Genomic DNA, 22,344 nt, shown 5'->3' on the forward strand with positions numbered 1-22,344 from the left:
ACAACTGTTTCACCAAAACAGCTACAGAGGTAGCTGAGCAACACAAACGCAGTATTTAAAACCAAACTTTTTTCCATTTAATTCCTGGAAAAACACCACAGATATAAATACAGTGGTCATGGTGTAAAACAATAAAGAGTTTTATTAAAATACATCCACTTTTTTAAACCCACAACTAAATTCATTCATTTTTTTATATAAAACTCACAGATTCACACACGCTCATGACACATGTGAGGTCCTTAGAAAGAAAAGGTTGTTCCCCGGCTCAGTTTGTAGTGGAAACGCACGACTTCTTTGAGTCAGGTGTAACAGTTTTACGTCTAATTTAAGTGCGCTTCTTTCTGAATCGAGGCAGCAGCTGAGTGCTCACAAACTGAACAAGCTTAGTCTCTGTGAGAAGAACAGCTACAACCACACCAAGCAGACATATTGCCCCCACGCCGATATGGACGAGCCTCAGAAGCAAGCCGCTGTCGCAGCAGAAAAAAGCCTGGAGACAAGAAAACAGATGCTCCAGTTAGGATCACAGACTTCTACAGAATAAAAATAATAATAAGTATGTTTACTAAAAGCGCAGCTCAAAAGTTCCTGTTTTGAGAAAAAAACAAACCTCAGAAACTGCTGTGACAACTCCACTGACGCCCAACGCCAGCAGTATGAGAGGGGAGGGCAACAGGCCTCGCAGAGGTTTCCACCGACTCAACTGGAAGTACCGGTGTATGTAAAGCAGGCTGTGTAAGATACGGAGGCCCATATTGAGGCAGTTTGCCAGTATGAAGCCAACACTGCCAGCCCAACTTGTCAGTACGTATGAAAGGAAGAGGAAGGAGACAGACAGGGCTAGCATGATGAAGTTGTACCTGAGGACATAAACTCAGTGTTAAATGACAGTTTACACGCTATAAAATAACTGTGTGTCTATATACATATATATGTGTTTCTGCATTCTCACTTGTCAACCTCTTCTTGGCTCATGACAGCAAAAACAAAACACTCTGTTACACCATTCACAGCAAGCAGGAGGACATAGCAGCTGTAGCATTGCAGCAAACTGGGCCCTAAAAAATAAAGAAACACATTTTACAAATTCCCAGCAAAGCAAAATGTCATATACTGGTGTCTCCTGTCACCGGATTGTAGCTCACATACCTGACCCACTACTAAGGAGAGAGCCACCATAAATATCCAGAGCCAGGTGAGAGTATGCATAACCAAACACTGTGATAATCAGACCAATCACCAGCACCAGTTTCAGCAGGCACTCCAGGACCTCTGCGACAATGGCAACTTCTTCCTATAACAAAAACCAGCAAAAAGAGGTCAAATCAACAATTCCAGCATAGCCACTCACAAACATTTGTTTGAGATAACGTCCACAGTTCAGACCTGTTTCTGACTTTTGACATTGCGCCCTCTCTCCAGCACTTTGGCAAAGAATATGTAGAAGCTTTCTTCAATTGGCAAGAAGATGAAGCGCGCTACCATGGAGCCCAGATTATTGACGATATCATAAACACCCTGATCTCCAAAGCTGAGGACGTTCAAAAAGGTCATGACGTATCGCTCACCCTCGGTCAGGATCTGCTTCAGGAAGGATTGCTTGAAGAAGCTCCAAGTGAGCCGCGCTAGATTCCTGTCGACTAACGGCTTTAAACACAGAAAAAGGTTAAGAATATCCGCCGTGAATAGTAACCAAAATATAATTAATAATCACAAATAATCAGATTTTTACAACATTTTCTGCTTGACTGTCTCTAATTTACCTAAAACATTATAGCACAAAGCTTGGATATAAATTTTTAGCTTTATATGCTAAATGCTTTTCTAGATTTTTTAATGGCCTATCCACCCACTTTCAGGGTGTTGTTTCCCTGAGGCATCTGAGGCAGTGTAACCCAAACCTAACCTTAACGCCAGAACTTCCACAGGCAAGCAGGGATCAGATAATCATCATGCTGACTGCTGCAACGAAGGCTGCTGTCTATGATATTATAATATACATGAAAATGATACATTGTTGCATTTATTTTAAACCTAATCTGAATGATTTGATTCCTTCAGGGCAGAGTGCATGCCTTAAAAGTGGGTCTCAAAAATGTAAACTTTGCACAAAATAGAGTTTTCTTCTATTCAGGTTAGACTGTCTGCTATTGTTTTTGTGGTACAAATTGTCATATTTGCTCTACCAGCATGAAAGTTGAATGGTAATGCCATTTTCTTAATTTTTGCGACTAGGAATTTCATAAATCAGAAAAAGAGAGAGAGAGAGAGAGAGAGAGAGAGAGAGAGAGAGAGAGAGAGAGAGAGAGAGAGAGAGAGAGAGAGAGAGAGAGAGAGAGAGAGAGAGAGAGAGAGAGAGAGAATGATTTGATCTTCAGTGCGAATATTTCACAGCAATCATCACATACATCCAAACTTTGTACCATAAATTTAGCATGCAAATTTGGAGATGGTCGAGCAGAAGGCACACAGTGATTTCAGATGCAATGACTCAGTGTGACTTTGATGGGATCAGTGATGAGTAATGCATAATGACGTGCAAGGTCAAGTACCTCTCCATACTGTCTGCGGGGCAGCAAATCTCTAACACGGCGCAGTGGGAAACTATTCCTCGCTGCCTCTTTGGAACCCAGGAAATGAATGAAGTAAACAGCATAGCATAGCACCAGGATCCCTGTGTACACCAACTAGAAAAAGTGAACACAGCACAAAGTCGTGAAAAGTTCAAACAAATATCTGCAGAAATAAAGCAGCTGATACTTCAGCTGATTTCTTACATGAGCAGCAGAAAAGATGTAAAGGCCCCATTCACGGGAAAACACCACCAGCACCACAGTTATGCTGCACTTTGCGATCATTGCCAAGCTTTCAGCCACCACTTTCAATCGGATAAACATGTGAGCTTGAGCCAAGACCCACAAGGGTTCTGCCAGGAGCTCCTGCACCCCAGATAAGGCAAACAGCACCACAGCAGGACTGTAGTAAGGGACAGTGTGAGCATCTGGGACCTCTAGGAGCCAAAGCCACACATATGACAGAAGTACTGCCCATAACACACCAAGGGGTACCCTGAAAAATTAGAAATAACATGTGAGCATCAAAAACTGAAAATCAGAATGCCTATTTTATCATCTAATCAACTCACGTCATCCATAGGAGATTGATAACTGGTCTCCAGCTGTGGTTTTTGCCCGATTGCCCGCTCAGACAGGCCCTCCGGAAAGCCTCTCTGGACAGAAACACTAATGTGGAATACAGCAGTGTAAGCCTGCATAATAAAGACACACGTAAGGACACATGTTACAGTGGCTGGAGCCCGAAAACCATTGTGTTGTTTTCCTGCAAACTTTACCTGACATTGACCACCCCAATCAGCTCTTTGGACACAAACCGCAGCGTAAAGGCATTCAGAAGAAAGGTGAGCACACGGAACATTACCTGAGGACATAAAACCGGACAAATAAATGAATAAATAAATAAAAAAAATGCTGTAAATGCTCAACACACATCAACTACCGTGTTTGTTTACCTGTAGCAACACATTATAGGACGCTAGAGTGGACACACTCTGCAGTATGTCCTGAGAGCTCATTTTGATCTTCCTTTGGCTCTGTGAAAACTGTAGTCAGGTGTGGAGTATACCAGGTGTCCGCTGCTTTCTACGAAGAAGAATCATAATGCTGCCATAGTGTGGGAACTCTTATCTCGACCGCATTACAAACCGGCGGCACCAGACATTATTCCAGTAGAGCAACTATGAGCTGTCAGTTGTGCCCGGCAGTTAAAGCTGTGGATCGTACACCAATACTTCCGTAGACATTTTACGCAAGCGCATTACGTAGTGACGTCACGCAACGTTGCTTTCACCCTAGTGCCACTAGATAGCGTCATAATGCTTAGGAAAAATCTATAGATGAAATCAAAAATTAATGCTCGGGAATTTATTATGTACTACAGGTCCACGTGGACCACGTGTTTCTGGAAAATGCATTACTGGTTAATATCTCCAAATTCGACTTTCTGACTCAAACCTTGGTTGTTGATGTTTTAGTGGCAGAAACAAGCATCCATAGGGTCTCAATATATTCTCTATATAAACACATATATGCATTTCTGATAAAAATAATAATAATAATAATAAGTTACGGGAAAATGTGTCTAATATTTCCTGTCCAAATAAAAAGATTTATTAACAAATAGAAAAAAAAATATTTTGTCGACTGATACTGATTCTTGTTTTGGTTTGTTTATGAATCAAATTTAATCAAATGATAATGGGTTGTTGATCAGATCCAAAACGCTTTTAAGTGAAAAGCCTTCAAAATTTTAATTTGATTTATATAAAGATTATATTGCTTTAGATCGCCTCCAGTCCAGCTCCTGAAAGTCAATTTGTTTAAAACCTTTTCTATTACGTGCACTTCAAAATCACACAAAAGGAGCACAGACTTGGGAGTTTATGTTTTTTTTTAATCATATGGGAAATATGGAGACAGTAAAAAAAAAAATACATCCTTTGCAAACCAATATACATGTTAACAACAATATACATAAATATTATATACAGCGTTTAAGTGGCTCACCAATTAGTCATTTCACTACTCTTTTTGTACCCATGGCTGCACTCATTGCACCTCCATCCACAAAACAGAACTTTTCTGTACAGTTGAAAACAGCTGGAGCATTAAAGTTTGATCATTACATGGCACTGTTCAGTCAACTTTACAACCACAAGTTCTTCTTAGTCAAAGGCAAGAAGTTGGATGTTTGAAATTATAACATTCATATTTAAGCCACAATGCTAAGATTGATGGATTTTTCTTGGTCTCAAATCTCTAAACATGCAGTCACCTCATTCACAAATACGACCTATATCTGAAGCATGAAGTAAAATTAGTTCCTGTAGCCTTTTTCCTCCATTTCATATTTTCTATCCCCAGTGGAGATGATTTTCAACATGAAAGGGAAACATGATGGCAGCAGATGGTAGCAATGACGTCAAGTGGAATGTAAGGATTTTTCAGACTCCCACTCCCACAGTATATTATTACTCACACAGGTCTTCATAACTTATACAAATAATAAGCATGCACATAAATGAAACATCCACATATATATATATACAGTACACAGGCCGTTTGTTGTTTGATCGTACCCAAGAATAGTTTGTGCTTAAAATAAGGTGAAACAAATACTGATTGTGAAACAGCTTGCTCATCTGCAAGCAGGCAAACTGTTCCATAAACATGAGGAGAGTAACATGAGTCTGACATGGATGACATCATTTTTCTAAAAGATGCTCCATCTTGGGGTTCATGAATGAAAACCCAGCAAATGCCGACTGGTCCATGGAATCTATGAAGTTCTTATCACTGTAGGAAAGACGAGCCTTCTCGCTGAGGAACTCCCGGTCAAAGTTGCTGCAGTCATTCGGCGCTTTCTGGAAGTTTCCACAAACAAATCTCAGCAAAATGTAATCATAGCACAAGAGCTACAATTTTTAAATCCTCAGTGACGTGTGTGACGTACCACTTTGGGTTTGAAGGGGGGCTCAACCTCTCTCATTTCCAACGCCTGCCAGTTAATGCTCTTGAAAAAGGGGTGTAACCGGATATTACCCACAATTCCTATCCTGCGAGTTGGGTCTCTCTCAAACAACTGCAGGGAAGGAAGGTCAGAAAGGTTGCATAAGGAATATATGTGATCATGTGTCAAACACAAAGGATTTTCAGTTAAATGGACTGCTTATGTTCTCAGACCGTACCAGCCAGGGACTGAACTTGGTGCTTAATGTTCCCTCCACTCAAGTGCATCAACAAGCTAATTTTTTTACCGTCATTTCCTACTCCACAGACAATCTAAGTTATTCAGGTCAGGACTCTGCGAGGTCTTACAACTGGCAGAGTAACTGCAGGTGGAGTAGACCATATTAACAATGGATATGTTGCACTAAGTGTGACAATTAGAACTTGTCCAAATACTTTTTGTTAATATTTGGAGGGCTTTTGGATGCTCCCTCAAAAGAAAGGCTGATTTCATTTCACTAAACCTCAAGCAAAGCTTTAGCTCAGGCAGGCCCACAAAGGCAAGTCTTGGAACAATCCCAGCAGACTAGCTGATCCCAGTATTAGCCCACACCAGCAGAGGACTAAGCTCAGTTACCCTAAAACCCTTTCAAATGGTTATTTCATATAGGATATGAAATGTAAGCAGCTTTTTCTTGCCCACTGTTTCTGTGCATCTACAAGCTGCTTCTTTTCATGTTTCTGACTTGTTCAATGTCCAGTCTGTTGCCAGCAGTGTTGGTCAAGTTACTTGAAAAAAGTAATCAGTAACTAATTACTGATTACTCCCCCCAAAAAGTAATCCCGTTACTTTACTGATTACTTATTTTCAAAAGTAATTAATTACTTAGTTACTTAGTTACTTTTTAAAAACACGATTTACAACCTGAAGAGGTGATAAAGTGATAGATCTTTCAGCCCAATTCTACTTTTTCTACATAATCCATCATACAAAATGTAATCAAATGGAAAAGTCTCTTTTTTTAACTTGTTTTATCAGTTTTAATCTTTTAACTTTATGCATCAAGCAAAACATTTAATTATATGCAACATTCTCTGACTTGAATAAATTAGTTTAACATTTAAACCTATTTTCTACACATTCCAGCACATAAAATAAAATATTTTTTGTGTTTTCACTCACTCTTTCAAACAGATGCAAGTAAAACACAGCAGAAAATAAATAAAGTCAAAGACTCAGCGGTCCTTTTGCTCTATTTTCACCTGTAAAGCAGGAGCAGGGTAGGCGGAGGGTTACCCTGGTGTAGGTGTGCTGCGGTCAGTTGAAGAATCCGCGCGAGTGTCTCTGTGAGTTTCCCATCACGTCGTAGCTACTCGGTGCTTGCTCGGAAGTTTAGGGGTTTTTTTCGCTGTAAAAAGAAGTTTTCTTCCCACGCACGATGGACGCTAATGTTTTTGTCACTTTTTATGGAATCAAACTCAAAGTAAGGTCAGTACTTCCACACTTTAAACGCTGCACACTCATACTCTCTCCCGCACTCGATATATTATCCATTGTTGATCTGCACACAGCTGCTGTCACCAACGTCGCACTTGCTTACGTCACTGTCATGAGACATTCTCGCAAAAAAAATCACGGTTTTAGTAACGCAGTAACGCAGCGTTCCTACGGGAAAGTAACGGTAATCTAATTACCGATTTTGCAATAGTAATCCCTTACTTTACTCGTTACTTGAAAAAAGTAATCAGATTACAGTAACGCGTTACAAGTAACGCGTTACTGCCCATCTCTGGTTGCCAGTGACACAAATACTAGTTTACCTAATACTTTGTGAAATAAACACATGAAACTCACTTGGTCCCACTGAAAACGCTACGTCCAGATGAACAGAGTCAACTTTTTGGGACTCATGGACATTTCGTGTCTGAACGCTTTTTGGGGTTATTATATTTAGTATTAAAGATATGATACAAACCCGCTCAAGCAGATCTTTCGACTCCTTGCTAATCCATCGGGGATAATGGGGAGTATCCATGCGAATGGACTCAAACAGCTCATCCTCATCATCTCCATGAAAAGGTGACTGACCAATCAGCATCTCATACAGCAACACCCCAAATGACCACCAGTCAACTGAGAATGAGTATTTCTGTCCCAGCAGAATCTAAAGTTAAACAAAAAATTATAAATAACAATTAAACCAGACAGACGTTTAAAAGTTTTGTTTTTAAATGCAGATTTGATTATTTCAGCACAAGAGAGAATTTTGGAAGAAGACTGCACCTCTGGAGCGATGTAATCCGGAGTGCCGCAAAAAGTTGTGGCGCGATTGTCACCAAATACATTCTCCTTGCACATGCCAAAGTCAGCAATCTTTATATGCCCATCGCAGTCCAGCATCACATTGTCTAACTTAAGATCCCTGAAAATGAATAAAAAGTAGAACCAAGTTACGATATAAACATGAGTTATTGTGATGATAACGTTTTAGAAAACTATTTTGTGTTTGTTAGAACAGAATTTACCACACAAATAACAACTTACAATAAAAGGTTAAATAAAATTTTAAGGGGATTAATGTTTGATTACAGATGCATTTGCACTTTGAACTGTGAGATTTTTTACACACTACTATTTGCTACACAAAGCAGCAGTTTTGTAAAATGCAGTAATTATATGAGTTTCTTTGAGGATATTGAATTTTTACTATACTTATAGGTGATTTCACTATAATTAAAAAAAACAAAATTATGCAGAGATATGAAAGGTCTTTGAGATATGCAGTCCAATTGAGTGGTCTACTGTTTCTATGTTCATTTACTAGACATTTTGTAACAGTTATCTTAGTTTTGTGTTGTCCTGAAATGTCAGGAGTCTGGTTTTCTCAGTGTAACAAATAAACACATTTACATTTTCCTCTTCCCAAAATCTTTTAAAAAAATTTTAAATCACATTTTTGTACTGCATCCAAGTCCACAGTTTTCATAACAGCCCTTGCTCAATGCATGCCACACAATAATAATTAAACTTTCAGGGGGAAAAAGTGTCAAAAATGCGTGGGATTACCTAACTAAACAAGATTGGAGACTTTGCAAATTCATTTTCTCATTACACTTGCAACTGAAATCATTGGCGCATTAAAAAACAACAACAAAATAATGTAAAGAAAACAGATTTTTAAGTGTATTTTATATTCATGTGAAATTCCTATTCTGTGCTCTGACCTGTAGATGATGCCTTTGGAATGTAAAAACTGAAGACCACAAATGATCTCGGCAGAGTAGAACCTGGTAAGACAAAGGAGTCAGAGACAGAAATATCAGACACTCATCTCTGATGGAAAGCTACAGGCCTGTGCGGAGCTATCTCAGTACATAGCTGGAGGCTTAACACTGGTGTAACTGCAGACTCATTTCAGTGTACACCTGAATTATTGAAGAGGACATTTGTATGGAGTAGGAGACAGGTGAATAACACTCTCATAATGTGAAACCCAAGAGCTGCTGCGAGCCGAATGATTAGCCTATCGCTGACCTGCTTCTCTTGTCATCTGTGTCGAGTGAAACAACCAGGTCCGGAGAGCACACAAAGCCATCTCTCCAGCCCAGTTCCTGCACAGTGACACTAAATGACCTGCTGAACAGGACTGAATAGACTGTCAATATCTCTCACTTAACATCATTAGAAATGCAGTCCTCATAGAATAGGAGTCAGACAGTACAGGCATATGTACAAGAACGTCTCAACCTGGATCACGAAGAACAAAACAAAAACACACAGTTGTAAGAGGACACCTCGATATGCATGCAAGCTGAAGGAAAGTTGAAATGGTGCATGAAACTAGTCTTTGTCAGGTTAGCAGCAGCCTTTGTGGTGGCAACGAGCTTAACTGAGACTCTGCAGTTCAGTCACTGCCAAAGGAAAAATGTTGCATAACCAGATCCAGCACATGCCTTATATTCTGTGACAGCCTGTGCAACAATATACAACACGACAGTTTAGACACATTAATCTTGTGTGTCATCAAGTTTACAGTAACTATTCTATTATAAATAAGTCACCAGAAGATTATGTATATTGCAGGTACTAGACGACTTCCTGACTGGCATGGCGGTGGAAGTGCAGGTTGATGGAAGAATACTGCTTTGTCTTTTTCACAACAATAATGAGCATTCCTACAGAAATAAGAGGAAATGCCACTGGAGGAACAGATAGATAAGAAAATGAAAGGAGGGGATCAAAGCCATATCTCACCTCTAACAGTGCAGGAAATTATGTTAATGGCATGAGATTGACAAGGAAATGAGCCTAATGAGTGTGCAGTTACGTTTTACAGAGACATAGCAACAGGGTATATTTCAGATCCCTTGATTACCATCAACCGCTTTCAGACAGTTCGGGTGAACAGGAATAAATCCAAGCGTAATAAATAAAGATGTGGATGATTTGCCACTTTTATTAACAACAGATGGTGCCACCCTTGTCACATTACTGTGAAGGAACGCTTCTGCAGCCCACATATTTAACATGGGGCTACTTCCACACTATATACCCACAGACTTTTCACATGCCAGATTGGCTGTTGTTTACATCGCGCTCTCCAGCAAACTGGCAACTCCATGTGACATCATCCACACTTGCATTGAGACTACGGACTATGCATCCCAGTGATTTCTTGTAGTCCTGTGTTGTGTTAGGCTTGTGGGATTTTACAACTCGCCAGTATTAGAGCTGTTACAAAATAATTTCCCTGCAGAGAATATTAAAGTCCTTATTTTAATCCATCCATCCTCATTTGTTTAACACTTTAAATGTGTATAAATGCATCATCTACAAGCATCCTATTTTTTTTTTTTTAAGTTTAAACAACCAACCTGCTCCAGCATGACTATAACAGGCAATGTTATAGTCATGGTGGAGCTATGCTGTTTGTCAGCAAGATAGGCAAAACTACCAAAGTTAACTTACATAAAGTGCACTGCATAAAAAAGCAACAGCTCATAGCATGAGCTTGCTGCTCTTACTGATATTACCATTCAGTCTTCAAAAACAATGCATGGTTAACACCACAGACTGTAAGCATACATTTAAATTAAAGCAAATTTGTTTAATTAATTTACTGCTTTGCTGGAATTGACTTAAATTCGGTCTTATGAACCACAGAATTTCTGCTGTCTTGTTGAGGCATGTTTGTTTTAAGCATTAACATAAAAAAAGATGCAAACACGTAAAGGAATGAATAGTAGGGAAATAAAATAGCCCACTCTCTCTCTCACTCACTGAGGATAAATTACCCAGAGTGAATACAGTCACTGAGTGAGGAGAATTCTAGAGGATGCCAACAAAGGATCAGGTGTCAGTGTTTGCAAAGTACAAAATTACTCCTGTCATCTCAAAGGTACTGGACACAGCCGCTGATTTAACTACAGGAGATGTAAGATCAGTGACTAAGCACAACAGTTAGAAAGCAGAACATGAAGCATTTCAGTGGTTCATAAGAAAAAAATCCAGCGAATGCATTCAGTCTTAAAACCCGGCTGTACACTCTTTGTATTTTTCTGCTACATACAGCCAAATTCTGTCAAAACTCTTCAGCCAAAACATTACTTTTCAAAAGATTTCTGCACTCAGTGAATTAAATTTATAACTGACTAAAAAGCAAGAATTTCATCGGTTCTAAACACCACATAACATGATTATTACTCTCATATTAATCTCTCTGAATCCTTAGCACTTGCTAAGAAATGTCAGCAGGTTTGTAAAAGTGTAATTTAATTTAAAAAAGTAAAAGTTTAGTTGGCAGTCAAGGTGCCGCCAGATTTTGGATTCATAATGCTTTATTTCACCAGCTTGCGATTGTTTTTCTCTGGAGAGATTCCCATAGTGTGATGAGAAGTGGGTGTAGTAACTGATATCTCCCCATACACAAACATTAAGAGCTGTTCACTCCTTACAAGGCCTGTCTTCTAAAGAACAGGAGCTAATAGATGCCAGCATTGCCCCAGTCCTTCAGACTTTATACATCATATAAAAGAAAACAAGATGCAGGCTAAAAAAGTGACAAAGAGACAATAAACATATGCTCATCTTTACAAGTATCTTCTGTAAATGTGAGTCTCTGGGCAGCTAGACAAGCATGTGAACACTGAGTAAGGATGGCAGGGATTGTGTTTCCACTGAGTAACGTACAGTATGTCATGATGGCTGTGTGACAGGTGGAACTCACGTGGCTCTGTAGAGCTCAAAGCGCCCTTTTTCCTGAATGTGAAACATCAAGTCACCTCCATTCAGATACTCCATCACAAAGAACAGATGCTCCTAGAGAAACATTTCATTTTTTACTATTAAAGGCACAACGATGTAATGTAATGTAACTACTGATGCAGAATAAAATACAGTCATTAATGACATGGAGGGGAAGTACCTTGGTCTGAAAGGTGGAGTAAAGGTGTGTGAGGAAGGGGTTTTCCCAGGCTAAAGCCAAGACTCTTTTCTCTACCATCGTGCACTCCACATCATCATCCATAAGCACTACATCTTTCTTCAGAGCTTTCACAGCAAAATACTCTCCACGCCCTTTCAGCTCTGCCAGCAGGACCTACAAAGAGAAGAGAAGAGAAGAGAAGAGAAGAGAAGAGAAGAGAAGAGAAGAGAAGAAAAGAGAAGAGAAGAGAAGAGAAGAGAAGAGAAGAGAAGAGAAGAGAAGAGAAGAGAAGAGAAGAGAAGAGAAGAGAAGTATTAGTATTTTAATTCGCTGGTTGATGAAACACCCACAGTCCATGTAATAAGTTCTATAAGAGAACTACAGCCTCCATTGTAATGATGACAGCTGATATGGGTTGACTTGAGTGTTGTTGGTTCACTTATTTATATTCTCTCTTTTTCTCTCTAGTTTTTAAGATGGCAGTCTCACAGTTCGTTTCACACTGACGTCATTGCTCCGTACCTTTCCAAAACTGCCTTTTCCTAAGACTTTGTGGAAGATGAAGTTGTCCATGTTGATCTTGGTTAAGTGGGTAAGACGAGACGGTACCCGTGGGATGGAACCTTCCCAAAGTTTGCCGTATGTCGACCCATCTAATGGACAAATACATTACCACACACAGAAATGACATATTTACACAATTATCTCAAACCTTTGCATATTTTCTGCAGTTTTTATTTGCATAGCATTTGCTATCAGTACAGAACTTTAACTTTCTGCTTGAATGTTTGGAGGAAAAAGCACCAACAAATAAAGCCTCACTCACCATTGATCTCAAGTCCAGCAAGTTTATTCACTTCGTCATAGATTCCAATATCCGGGAGATTAGGCAGATTTGGATCTGAACGGCGAGTGGATGATTTCTGATGGAAAAAAGGAAGAAAAATAAACACATAAACAAAAAATAAACATGAAGAACTCAAACAACTGTTTCCTAACAATGGTCGACTAACAGCCGTGGTACATTTGAGTCAAAAACTTGTTTGATTCTTCTCTCTTTAACTGTCTTCAAAACTAAATAGATTTTGGGTTGAACGACAGGCCTGTAAAGACAGAACAGAATGAGTCAGGCGTTTAGCACAGAAGGGCAGGAAAATTAGGTCAACACACACCAGTAACTTTGAGTTTCACATTCAAGTGAAACAAATAAGATACTTTTTTGCTAGTTAGTTATTATTAATCAGCTTGTTATCTTTCCACTTCAGGTAAGAAGCCTGAAGTGGAAAGTTTGGGTAAACAAAGAAAGTTGATAACTGTTATCATGACACCCATTATCTCTATAACCAGTTTTAGGTTTTGTTGAGCCAACAAACACAAGCATCTCTGTGTACTGGCAACATTGCAAGCTAAGTGCCTAGATTTGATTTCAGATCTATTTGAATCTTCTCTATCCTTTCAAAACAAACATTTACACATTATGATAAATAATGTAAATACTTCAAGAATTTAAATGCTATTTCATTTCTTAAATGATGATAAAATATAGAGATGTAGTTATAAGGCTTAAGTATTCATTTTATTCAGAAAGTTTATAAAGTTATAAAGAAATTTGCTGCTAATATGTTTACTAATATTTCTGGAAAACATCCAAATAAGTGCCACTACATAGAAAACAGAACAGCAACAACCAGTTTTTAAATTATCTTTTTTATATAAAATTTAATAAAGTGCTTATCTATATTTGTTATTCATTATCATTCGGAGTCACAAAATCTCCAAGAGCAAAGTCGCGTTAGTAGAATGACACCTGAGTCACACTTCTTTCTCATTGTAATGTCATCCATCTTGATGTGGACTTGAATACCAAAAGATACAATCCACTGAATGACTCACTGAACTCACCTGACTGACTTGTGTGAGGGCTTCGGCTAGTAGTTTCTGATTGATACCACAAAGGTTGGCTACTTTGTCCTGACACTTGTGATGGACATTCATGGCGCAGTCTGCAAAGAGAAAAAACAAGTCTGCACTGAAAAAAAATTTCTTGGCCCCCATAAATATGAAGCAATAATTTTGAGTAAAATAAAAATGAAATCTATAAAACTGAAGGGTTATTTTTTAAAATAATCATTAAGGAAAATATGCTTAGGATAAACTAAATGTATTTCAATACGGTAAATTTAATTTGACCAAATCCATTAAATTTAATGTTTTACATGTTTTATATGTAAAAAATACACAGAAAATTTACTTTTAATTAAGTTGCTTAAAGTCAACATTTTAGGCGTAAATATTTTTTTAGTCTGTAGAGTACAGAAGCACACGCTCCTGTAACCATCCAGTCAATCATGTCTCTGCTGTACCTTCACACTTCAGGCCTTGCTTGACCAGACCCCACAGAAGGCTTCCACAGTGGTCACAGAAGGTGGGACTCATGTAGTTGTTGATCTTGAAACGATGCGGCATGTCGATTTTAAATCGCTCCTTCTGGAACTTTGGGCACGGAGAAGATTCATCATTGCTATGTATGACCAAAGGACTCACGCTCACAGGCCTGTAACATCTAGCTTTCCTGCGCACCTTCCTCATCCTTTTTTTCCCCCTTGTCTTCTTCTTCCCTCTCTAACTTCAATGTGTCAAAAGTCACTACAGCACTGTGTAAAAAAAATTCTCAGAGATTACAACTTGTGGGCCAGATCTGTCCCTGCTAGTTGAATTTAAAGTATTTCCCTAAGACCACACCCCATCTGTTAGTCCCACAATGTGTGGGGGTGCAGTGCTCATTCCTGTCACTGCTATCTAGGTTAGCTGGACTTTGATTATCCCCTAATATTGATGGACATTGAAAAATGCTTCACTGGAAGTGGAAACTAACAGGTATGTGCCTTTGTGTTAAACCCTGACCGAACTATACACTTTAATTTGATAAACGAATCATTGTTGATTTGCTAAGGAGGAATACATCAAAATCGTAAATCACAGAGGAAAAAAAGCCCACACTAAACTGACTATTGCGCACTAATTGGGACACATATGGCGAACACTAACAGTACATGGTGTACAGAAGAAATGTGTGTTACACACCACAGTATCCCGACTGTTGGCAGCAGTACCAGTACATCTGCCGATGATTTTGTCTATACATTTCTTGTGGATGGCTGCATTACATTCTGAGAAAAAGAAACGATATAGCAGATTAATACTTTAGTTTTTAAGCTGTACACACACATGCTTTCATAAACATGAAGCAGTGATTTTGAATAAAATTCAGTGAAAATATGTCAAATCAAATTTATCTATATAATTAATCTTGCAGGAAAATGGTAGTCCACTACATTTCTTTTGACCAGACTCCTTTAAATCTATCATTTTACCTTGTAAAAAAAATTACATGGAAATATTTCAGCAATCAGCATATTTTTGAGTGCATAACGGTAAAAGAAATGAATATGTACATTTCACAGTTTGCTTTTATGGTTAAGTAAACATTTTTTATGTTTAACATCTCAGCCATTCTCACTCCCGAGATGTGATATACTCACGATATGTTAGGTCCCGAGGCATTCCTGAGGAATGCGAAAGCATAAGAACGTGTATTATGCTACGCGCCTGGTTATAGATGAATTCCAGTAGAATGCCGGTAATACACATTCCAGCCATGTATTCCAGCCCTAACCATAAACTTATCCCGAACCTTAACCAGCACTTTGATGACATTAGATAGTGTTTTCTAAAGCAGCTTAAGTAAAATGAACGTACATGTGTAGATTCATTTCAAACGGTTCTCATGTTTTCTCATGTTTCCTCATTTTTCCGATCTCATAATATAGGGACGTGTTGGGTGCCGGAAGCGTAATATACAGACGATTTGTCACCTAGCGTAAAATGTAACGCTTTGGGAGTGAGAACGTGTTGAACATCTATGTTGCTGTTTTAGCTATAACACAATGTATTGAGATTTTTTTAATGAAGTACACTTACGTCTGCATTTATAGCCTTGCTTGTTGAGTCCCCTGTGTGAGACAAAGACAGGCTTTGTGAATGATTTCCCAGTTTATCACTCAAAAGCAATAAGGAACAGGTACTGCATTGCATACACTTTATAACTTGTAAATTCTATCTTAACTGTGTGGTAACGATGGTGATTAAGTCTCATTAAGGTTAAAACACTTCATAGGAACAGGCCCTGATTTGCTACTCTACCTAAGAATATTAAAGTGCATAACACAAGTAACATAACCTCCCAAAAGCACAAGTCTCCTACCTTTAGGGTAATCTTAGAGCTACACTAACAATCCCTCTTCCATCAAGTAGAGTGAGTAAGTACAGATGTGTGAGGAAGGGGTTAGTGGTAGTACTTTATTTCTGAACTTCATTTAACTAACGTGGCAACAGCAATCATTGAGAAAGCTAATGGTAACAAGGATGTGTGGAGCTCAGTAAGATGGAAAAGTACCAGCGGGTGGTCAATAATGGGCTTAAACGAGATGTTGGGGTGTATATTTATCATTTCCTAATCTGAAATAAGATAAAGTGAAGTCAGATAAGATAGGATGCCTCCTATATTTAGACTTTACTTCTGTAGAATCAATTTGGGAAAATAATGTTAGGCTTATCTAATATTAGGCCTAAAATAGTACATTTCTGTAATGTGGCTCCAAATGAAGTATGTAGTTTTGTGTATCTTTTTGCACAAAATTTCCAATTTCATCAAAATGTGCTTCATATCAGATAACTGGACAACTAAAGTCTTCAAAGGAAAACATGAGCATTCTATGTATAACATCAAGAAAATGGGTCATCAAAGTCTTGGGTCATGGTCTGGCAAACAAAAATAGTTATTGAGAGTTTCTGCCAAACTATGTCAGGGGATTGTCCTCACTTCTTTTTTAATTAGAGAGCTCATATTTCCAGGAACTGTTCACATTAAAAGTGTCACATACAAAACAGTGATCTAGAAAAATAATTACAGTCTTAATCAGAAATAAGTCTGCTAATACTACATATCCACAAGTTCCTGAACACTAGATTCTCAATATCCTGTTTCCTAATTTGATGAAAGTTTTAGACGGGCACTGACCAGACAAATTCTCTGCACACAGAGCAGAAAGTGGGCTGTCTGAAGAAAGTTGCAATGAACTCATGGTTCTTGATGAAGTGTATTTTGGCCTGCTTTATGGCCCCGCGTCTACGGTTCAGAGTAGGAGCTTCCTCCTTCACAGGCTGCTTGCTCTCTTCCAAATAAAGAGAGAAAAACAAGTCAGTCATATACAACACTGTGACAGAAAAAGAGAGGTCATATTACAGATTTGTTACAGACTGATAGCCTTATGATTGCAGTAGGGAATCACACGTTAAAGTGTGTGTAAGGACTACATTAAATTAGCAGCTGAAAACCAAGTTAGATGACTGGTGTGGGTGAGGGGGATACCCCTCTAACTGTCTTTGAAGAGGCTGCAAAACATACTTAAATAAAAGGAAGTGCATAGAAGAGAAAATAAAAATAAATAATATAAAAATATAATGTAATTTAATCTCACCTGCATCTGCATCCTCCAGAAAATACTGCACTGCCATCATTACTTTTCCTGAAGGATGGAGATCCACCTGAACACAAAATATAAGTACAGTTAAACAGGATCCTGACATTTGCTCTTAAAGACAAAGGACAGTGTGTAATGACTTACCCAGAATTCAGCACGCCCGTTGGCTTTCTTGCAGCGCTCAGCAAGGACAGACACACCGACAGACACTTCAGCCAGCGGCTCCTCCGCTGTCTTCATCAGCAGTACCTCGAGCACACGACCTTCATAGATGTGTGCATCAAAAGTGGACTTCCAGGCTGGGTACATGGTGGGTTTACGCTGAACCAGGGTCTTCCCTCTTTCTGAGGAGCAGATGGGCAGATAGAGGAAGTAGAAAAAATATTTTTGGCATGTTTTCAATTTAAACAAAATAAGATAACATAATTTGTGTTTGTTGTTTGAGCAGAAGTAGAGACTTCTGCAAAAGACAAAAAAATGATCTCACCAGTTGTCAAGGCTTCCTTCATCTTGATAGCACAGAAGGGTGGGTCAGTCAGAGGAGGCAGGATACCCAGGTCGTACGAGTTAAAGGCAATCCTCAAGAAAGGAGCCATGGTGAAAGTACCAGGATCGCCTGTTCTCAGACAAGAACAACCACAAATTTATTACTGTTAAAGTGCATCATCGCATTGTCTCAAAATATTGCAAAATGTCAAGCAATAGTGCTAAGTTCTATCTGAGCATTTTGACCCCAAACAAAAAAAAGACAGAAGATAAGATAAGCGGTCTTTTTACTGGTATTTGAGAATTTCCTGTCACTAAGCGAGACACCTGCAATGAGCAAAATTTGCCTCTGGCTGCAGCACAAATTTGTATTTTGCTTTCTCTCACTGCAAGATTTACTCTGACTCAATTTTTTATGGTGGACTGGCTATTAATCCAAATGACTGCTTGTTGGAAGCAAGTTACGCACACATTTAGTACATGACCTGAATTTTATGTCATGTATATATTTTCCATATTTTTCCTAACTGAAGAGAAAAAAATCATTCACTTTTTTACCTACAGAGGAAATACCTGAATAACTGGATTTCTTTTGCATTAGAAGTGAAATTCCAGTGGTGACACATAATGAGCGATCAATGTCCCCCTTTGTGCTGGGTGCTTGTTACCTCACGCATGATTTGCTGCTTGCATAACTCCACAAGTGTTGCAGACAGTGCCACAACTTTTCTCTATAACAACCCAAACACCACTAGTTTCAGTATGTGCAATACATTAGGTAACCCCTGTTAACTGTTACACCCATGGAGTCTTTAATTATTATTTTCTTATTGCCACTGATACACATTTAAAATGTGAGCACAAAGTCACATTTGTTTGGTTCCTTATCACTATGCGTGCAGTTTCTGACAGGTTGCAGCTGCAACACCAGTGTTTCCTAGCACTACAAAGTCAGAGCTAGTCTCAACATGTCACTGATCCAAATGCATGCTGTGCTCCAAAGAAAGCCTAGCTGCTATCACAAGCCTGAAACTGTAACCACCTACACTCAGACTCAGAAAAGTAAGACGGAATAAAAGATGCAGGCAAGTAAAAAAGCATGCAACCAGTTTCACTCACGTACTGCAGCTGGGAGCTGTGATGCCAGGGCTTTTGGGAGTTAATCAACAGCAGGCATGCTGTGTGTTTCAGGCCAATAGTGATTGATTTCCCAACCAGCTGTGAGCAGTTTCAAATTGTCCTGTCTAGTTACCTCCCCAGCATACTGTAACTGGTAAACATCCTCTAGAAGCTTGTTATTCAACTTTATGTTGTCTACTTCCTAATGTCTGACCTAACAAACCACACAATTACTGATTTCTGTTATTATTGCTTAATAATTGTATCAAAAACCATTACACGCTGTTCATTCACAAAGGCAATGTGGTAAAATCATTACAAAAAATAAACCCCTGAGCACTGAAACATAATTTGATGGCTGTACTCTCCTCTGAACCTTTGCTTAATTTAAAGTTCAATTAAAATTTTAATTTTCTTCCACACAGAAGAATACTAACATCGCTTTTACTGACTGAAATGGTAACATAATACCTGATTCTGAGAGCCTGACTGTGTTTCATCGTGGTATGGAAAAGAGCCTTTCTTCCTCGACGTAATTACCCCCTCATAAACACTTTTGAACGCCTCATGTGATCGCGCAGAACACCTAAACCATTGCTGAGGTTGACACAGGTCCTATCTAGATTTGAGTCTTGCGCATAATGAAAAACTAAACTCTGACGGTCACATTCACCGAGAATCAGTCAGTGCATCTGATTCTCTCTTTATTCTCTAAAGGATGTGGTCGATTGTCAGTTGGCTGAACGCAGATGTCACCCCACGTCTGACTCAGACAGCAGCTTGCAGCCAGATTGTCTTAATGACAAGTAAATAACTGTTCCTTCTCCCTTTTCTCCCTTTTCTTCTTTTTATCTTTACTCCTCCATCCTCGCTGTCCAGACCTGCTCACATTCCTCCCATCCCTGGTGATATTCTGTCACTTAACGGATTCCACATAAGCAGAATTACCGACATACTGCATGCAGTTACCGACTGTGTTAAGACAGGGCCGCAGATGCTTGCAGATGTTCCAGTCCAGGTGGGTATAGATCAGTAGGTCGCGATAATTCACCTGTCAGTACCTTTTGTGACCCCGTAGCGTCAGCAAGTGTGACGGGGTCACGGATTCCTGTGCACTGTTTCACTGAAGCAGCTCCAGTCGCTACTCGGAAAAGTTGTCAGGGGTTATTATTTTAACCAAAACAGCTGTGTAGTGCCAGCTGCCTTGTTGACTTTTCATAGAAATGAAACGTGTCTGGCTAAACTTTCACTGCGCTACAACAGCTAACGCTTTCAGCGAGGAAGAAAAACTGTAACCAGTTAGCCAGGGTTTAGCGTTACTCGCCTCACCCTCACAGTGAGGTTTTCCAAAGGATGAAAGAAGCAGACGAAACGGTACTGTTTTCTGTAACTTTCTGTAAAGTTTAGACGTAAAACCCGTACTCTGCTACTAAAAACCCACTCGACTGAAGCCTGAAAAGGATTGTAATGGCAGACTCACCTTGTCCTGCAAACCAGGCGGTTGTTCTCGACGAAAGTTGCTCTTTTTCTTCCTCTAGTGTTTTTTTTCTCTCTGTGATTCCGTCGATTGAGGAAGTGTGGCGCGCGCTCGCAGCGCAGGGGCTTTCTTTGCAAGCTGTGACGTTTACCTGGTATGCACACAAACACACACAGAGACACACACACTCACTCCCCCCCTCTCTCTCTCTTTCAGACACACAGACTCACACAGGGTAGTCTGTGAAGCGGTGGCGGGGCACTGTACACTTAGCTGCCCTCATTGAATTTAGGGCCGTGCCACTTACCATAATACTTTTTTTCTTTTTTTCTCCCCCCTCAGGGGTGGGAGTATTCCCTTAACACACACAAACACAGCACAGATGCAGGCAAATACACACATAGTCTATCACTTTTCAGTCACGCGTGTCACTTGACATGTAAGCCTGTTTGAAGTTAACGGGCGTGTTCGTCACAGCAGACCTGTTGATCATATATGAGGCTATATGAGTTATAAATATGAAAAAGCGACCCAACACATTATAACTGTGCATAAAGATCCGCATTGCTGGTGAGTATGCCCTAGATTACAGTATGTGGGGGAAGAGTCTTTTTTTTTTCCACGTGAAGTGTTTGTGTGGCAGGGGGTGGGGTCACGTGGCTGGGACTGTAGGCTGCGGGGGTAGTTTTGAGGTTTGCGCTAGGTTTTGCTGGTGAGGAGGTGGCAGATTTGGCTCCGGTACCAAGAAGGATCTTTTCTTGTTCTAAACAGGCACTCCAGATTATCCACACTCTTTATTTGTTTCATGCCTGTGTTCACCCCCACACACGCACACATAGATCTAAATAATTGTATGTCAGCACAAGTAAGGGGGGGTTAAGCCCAACTTGGTATTCATCGTCATCTGATTAGAGGCAGCTATAGAACATACTGGCTGATTGAGGGCCTAATTCCTCCAGGATGAGTCATAGTTCAATGACTGGGAGCAATAAGTAATTGCTGCTCTGTGTCAAAAGGGAAGGAAAAAAAACCTGGACAGGAGCAGGCTGGCAGGGCACAGGTGTGCCGGTGTCCCCCTCACTTCTCTGTGGATTTACATAACAAGCAGATTCTGACTCATGGTAGACACAGGAAGTCTGCAGACTAGGTGTGTGCACTAAAGACTTCAATGCTCACCGACTCTTCTGACTCTCACTGAGGCACCCTCAAAGCTCAAGAAACCCTGTTATTCTGTTCTTTTTCCAGCACACACATGCACACATACACACACTGTGATGATCCACCAGTGGGATTCATAGGCTGGAGAACAGGCGGATGTTAAATTGAGCCTGCAGAGATGGAAGAGAGAATGATCATCTACATAGAAACTCCTTATGCATGCAGATGAATGCATATGGCTATGTGGCTCTGTGGGCTAGGAAGCTAAGGAAGAGGCTTCGTCATTTGAAGCTGAGGTTTCTTTCATGGGTTTTAGTGCATACTCAGTTGTGAGTTTATTATTTAAATGTTTATTATGGTCAACTACAGGTGTAAGACTTTTTTTTTTAAATTATTTTGGCCGTCAGGTTATTCAAAGCTGCTTCTTTTGTTGCTGTAAATAGAGGATACATTTGAATTTTAAATTTAGAAAATATTATTTTCTCTATTTTGTACAATTCAAAAAATCAAATGTAAAAAGGCACATCACAACTGCTGATTTAAGCAGAATAGCATCAGCTATAAAATAGGAAGAAAAAAATTTGGGGGTGCCTGACAGTTGCAGATAA

At 39.5% G+C, this 22,344-nt stretch overlaps 2 protein-coding genes across 2 annotated transcripts; both read right to left on the reverse strand.

The window, feature by feature from the left end:
- Positions 1 to 54: 54 nt before the first annotated feature.
- rft1 (RFT1 homolog) lies at positions 55 to 3,860 on the reverse strand. Its single transcript, XM_026168015.1, has 10 exons — positions 3,533 to 3,860; positions 3,356 to 3,441; positions 3,149 to 3,271; positions 2,781 to 3,072; positions 2,556 to 2,690; positions 1,390 to 1,650; positions 1,153 to 1,297; positions 956 to 1,061; positions 614 to 863; positions 55 to 493 (listed from the first exon to the last, which is right to left on the reverse strand). The coding sequence occupies exons 1-10, from the start codon at positions 3,593 to 3,595 to the stop codon at positions 329 to 331; spliced, it is 1,626 nt and encodes a 541-aa protein (XP_026023800.1). The 5' UTR covers positions 3,596 to 3,860; the 3' UTR covers positions 55 to 328.
- A 601-nt stretch (positions 3,861 to 4,461) lies between these two features.
- Positions 4,462 to 20,871, reverse strand: prkcda (protein kinase C, delta a). Its single transcript, XM_026168018.1, has 18 exons — positions 20,582 to 20,871; positions 17,984 to 18,112; positions 17,641 to 17,840; positions 17,494 to 17,560; positions 17,034 to 17,187; positions 15,935 to 15,966; positions 15,038 to 15,123; positions 14,317 to 14,446; positions 13,856 to 13,956; positions 12,780 to 12,876; positions 12,476 to 12,606; positions 11,954 to 12,127; positions 11,756 to 11,847; positions 8,754 to 8,816; positions 7,813 to 7,951; positions 7,505 to 7,693; positions 5,533 to 5,661; positions 4,462 to 5,443 (listed from the first exon to the last, which is right to left on the reverse strand). The coding sequence occupies exons 2-18, from the start codon at positions 18,090 to 18,092 to the stop codon at positions 5,285 to 5,287; spliced, it is 2,052 nt and encodes a 683-aa protein (XP_026023803.1). The 5' UTR covers positions 18,093 to 18,112; positions 20,582 to 20,871; the 3' UTR covers positions 4,462 to 5,284.
- Positions 20,872 to 22,344: the final 1,473 nt, after the last annotated feature.

Source organism: Astatotilapia calliptera, chromosome 5, assembly GCF_900246225.1.
Source record: "Astatotilapia calliptera chromosome 5, fAstCal1.2, whole genome shotgun sequence".
NCBI classification, from domain to species: Eukaryota; Metazoa; Chordata; class Actinopteri; order Cichliformes; family Cichlidae; genus Astatotilapia; species Astatotilapia calliptera.